Genomic DNA, 4,181 nt, shown 5'->3' with positions numbered 1-4,181 from the left:
ATATATATGATAGCCATCCATTTGTGACTGAGGAAGACCATTGCCGACCTTCAGGAACATTGTGCGCTCTAGGACTAACTTATATTTTGCATTTGTGGCTCCATTGGTGGCTAATGAGCCCTGCTCTTGACAAGCATACACGACTGCAAACATTGCAGATTAAGCTTCCCCCATTCACTATACGAGCCGTGCGCTTTCACGCAGCTCACTTAAATTCTTCATGCTAGATACGTGCTCTCTCAAAAGTGTCGATCCCCTCCTTAACTTGCTTCCTCCATCTGTGGCGATGACAGGCATTGTTCTCCCAGTCAGTGTCCTGCATATCAACGGCCTTTAATGAGGACTTGACACGGTCCTTATATATAAACAACTCTATGTATTTATGTAATTTTCAATGTATATACACCAATGTGTGTATGTATTATAGCACCACAAAAATAATAACAGTAAATATCAATGTAGTCAACTTACTTGCTAGAAGCATGATGCCCCTTGCAACACTGTACATGAGATATTTCAACTTGCAATTTTTCGTATTCAGACCAATAATAGCAGCAAATGTTGCAAGAAGACATATCAATAATGACAAGATGCACATAGCAGCACAAGCCGATCTCCAGGCTGGAAAGACATAAAGAGAAGAACATTAACATATACAGAAGAGGAAATATTAAGTTCATGAGACATATGTTGATGTTATATTGTTGTTGTCTTGGGAAGGTCATTATACCAATAACACTGTGTATCACTATTAATCCCTTGAAACTTTGCTTTAGTGACCTGGACATCAATGTTTTCAAACTGACTCTATTTTCCATTTCATTTCAGGCAGATTCAGGGCTGAGTTGCTGAAGCAGAAATATCGTTTTGGCAAATATTCTGCTCACTAACACAGATTTGTTTGTCATTTGCTTGACCTTAACCACACAAGCATGTCCCTTAGTGTCTGACAATATGTGCATCTCTGATCATGACCAGGAGTAGCTGGGGTACATCATAGTGATGTGTTGAGAAGGATTCTTTGGGGTTTGAATAAATGTAAGAAAAGCAAAGTTTATTAGCCAGTTTTCATACTTTCTAGAGTTTAGCAAATTGGAATTAAAAGTTGCTACTCAAGGACAAAAATCATCTTACATAGTGTAATAAATACATGCACTGGTTCTATTTCACTTCTTTATCATTATTTGTTAACTGATAAACCATCTTTATGGATAATCCATTAATAACTTTACAGAAAGGATTAAATACAATTTAATTTGCACCAATTATTAATGAGATAAAGATCATATACCTTAATTATCTTAATGAAACCCTTTAGCATTCAGATTATTCTGTCAAATGTAATGCTTTACTTTGAATTAATTAAGCATTATCTCATAGCTTTGAGATTTTGATGATGCGCTAGCTTATTTTTAAAATGATATTCTGGGGTAGTTGTGAGGGGTCAGGTCTAGCTGGTTGGAGCATGTTGTTGGCACTCCTTCGCTTACGATGTCGAGGGTTCCAGCTGATCAGATCAACGGAACAGCCTGCTCGTGAAATTAATGTGCAAGTGGCTGAGCACTCCACAGACACGTGTACCCTTAACGTAGTTCTTGGGGATATTCAGCATGACACAGTGTGACAAGGCTGACCCTTTGAATTACAGGCACAACAGAAACAGGAAGTAAGAGTGAGAGAAAGTTGTGGTGAAAGAGTACAGCAGGGTTCGCCACCATCCCCTACCGGAGCCTCGTGGAGCTTTAGGTGTTTTCGCTCAATAAACACTCACAACGCCCGGTCTGGGAATCAAAACCGCGAGTCCGCTGCCCTAACCACTGGGCCATTGCGCTTCCACAGTTTGAGCATTAAGCAGGAAGAATATTTGAGCCAGATGTGGCCAGCTAAAATGTTAAAACGTTAATTAAGCAGCTAATTTGGTGTAATTCCTTCAGTTTCCAGATTGGTTTTACCAAATGTTATAGCTATTTGGTATTGCTACATTGCTGATTGGTATACTTTTGTCATTTTTGTTAAGGAGAGTGATTATCAGGTTCATTGTAAGCTATCTAGTGCTGTGATTTTATATGCTTCAGTTTTTACAGCGTTTCAACATTGCCCTAAAGAAGAATCAGATGCAGCCGTGTAAGGGAGTAGATCCCCTTTGCTTTTCACCCACCCTTTGTTTGGTGGTGTGAGAGGATCAATAGCAAAATACCAATCCAGGGTAATGGATTGATGGAACTATTAGGGGGTCAGGCAAGATACCTTGTGGTCTCTGTTCTGGCTCATTGCATTCTGACTGCGACACCTGTAATGACACCTGTAGTTGTATCATGTGAAGCTTGTTGCATTTCGCTTGGATAAACATTGATTGTATGCTGCTTTCTGTCCCTTCTTTCACCATTTTCTAACAAGTTATAATACACTTGAGGGCTGTATACAATAAGTTCATTATTAATATTTTAAGAAATCATTCAAAGAATGTTTTGGAGGAAATTTGACTGTTATTTCTTGAGCAGCTAATGACTAGGTAGTGGCTGCATAATGATATCCGTGGGGCAACTGATGATGGAAGTATGTTAGATTATTGGCATGGCTGTTTTTTTTTATATGTGGAATAGTATTGTTGGATTGTTGGTATGGCTGTGAAGTAGTATTATAACACACCATTTCACAATGTAACCTCGTGGATATCGTTGGCGATTTTTGCTTCCTCTGTCTTTCCTTTCTTTGGACTTTCCTATGTTTCTGACGAAGAGCTCCGCTCGAAACGTCAAATTCTCTTATTTTCCTTTCCCGAGCGTCCAGTAACACAATCTGTATCACATCCTCACGTTGTTTTTTTGTCGTTTTCCTTTTTTGAACCTATACATACATATATATATATATATATATATATATATATATATATATATATATATATATATATATATATATATATATATATATGAAATGAGACTGTTGCATCTTTCATGCTTTTGACTACTGATTTGCTTGATCAGGACTAACCTAAAACTAAAACAACCAACAACAATGACTTTTACTTGACAACCTGCCTCCCTCCCTGTTCCTACCCATTCCTATACCACCACTACCATCTCTACCATAATTGGCTTCATTGCTAACCTGGTATGCATGCATTACCAGGTATGGAAGGTCGCAAAGATGTAATAAATTACAACTAAGAGAAATAGTTGTGTAAAGAATGATTAATTCCTAGCAATGAACTTGGCTCTTGACTGTAAACTTGGCTATGATTAGCACCTTCTTATGTTCCATACAACATATAATAATAGTGAAACTAGACAACAGCGAGCAGGAAATCTATACATCCTGCCTTGGAGGTGGATATGAAAAACAGAGAAGCAGATGTGCTGTGTGTTAAACGGTTGTTTTTGTATATGAATACACCTGTATGTGCACACACACACACACACACATACGCACACATATTCCATCTTCCATTTACCATGATATAATATATATATATAATATACGATATAATATATATATATATACATGCACACACACACACACAAGTATGTGTGTGTGTGTATATATATATATATATATATATATGTGTGTATATTTATATATATGTACATATTCTTTTACTTGTTTCAGTCATTTGACTGCAGCCATACTGGAGCACCACCTTTAGTCGAACAAATCAACTCCAGGACTTATTGTTTTTAAACCTAGTACTTTTGTATCAGTCTCTTTTGCCAAACCACTAAGTTATGGGGACATAAACACACCAACATCGGTTGTCAAGTGATGGTTAGGGGGACAAACCCAAACAGACAGACACACACACACACACACGCGCGCACACACACACGCACACACACACATACACATACACACACACACACACATACAACGGGTTTCTTTCAGTTTCTATCTACCAAATCCACTCACAAGGGTTTGGTTGGCATGAAGCTATAGTGGAATACATTTACCCAAGGTGCCACACAGTGGGACTGAACCCAGGACCATGTGGTTGGTAAGCAAGCTACTTACCACACAACCACACCTGCACTGTTCAAAACTCACACTAAGAATAAAATAAGGTAAAATTACTACCTGCTTTTATAGCAAGTTGATGCAGTTAGTTTATCCCGTTCTCCTCTCACATTTAGTTTATGCAGTTGAAAAAACTGCATTATTTATGGGACGACCCAATATGAATATATATA

General features: G+C 37.9%; 1 protein-coding gene across 3 annotated transcripts in view; it reads right to left on the bottom strand.

The window, feature by feature from the left end:
* LOC106882885 (transmembrane protein 47) overlaps window positions 1-4,181 on the bottom strand; it is a 121,609-nt gene that overhangs the window by 1,619 nt on the left and 115,809 nt on the right. For all 3 annotated transcript variants that reach the window (XM_052970760.1, XM_052970758.1, XM_052970759.1), the window contains exon 3: window positions 472-621. In XM_052970760.1, the coding sequence (XP_052826720.1) occupies window positions 472-621 (150 nt within the window). The remainder of the gene's footprint in view (window positions 1-471; window positions 622-4,181) is intronic.

Source organism: Octopus bimaculoides, chromosome 9, assembly GCF_001194135.2.
Source record: "Octopus bimaculoides isolate UCB-OBI-ISO-001 chromosome 9, ASM119413v2, whole genome shotgun sequence".
Classification (NCBI taxonomy): Eukaryota; Metazoa; Mollusca; class Cephalopoda; order Octopoda; family Octopodidae; genus Octopus; species Octopus bimaculoides.
This window is presented reverse-complemented; position numbering and strand designations above follow the sequence as displayed.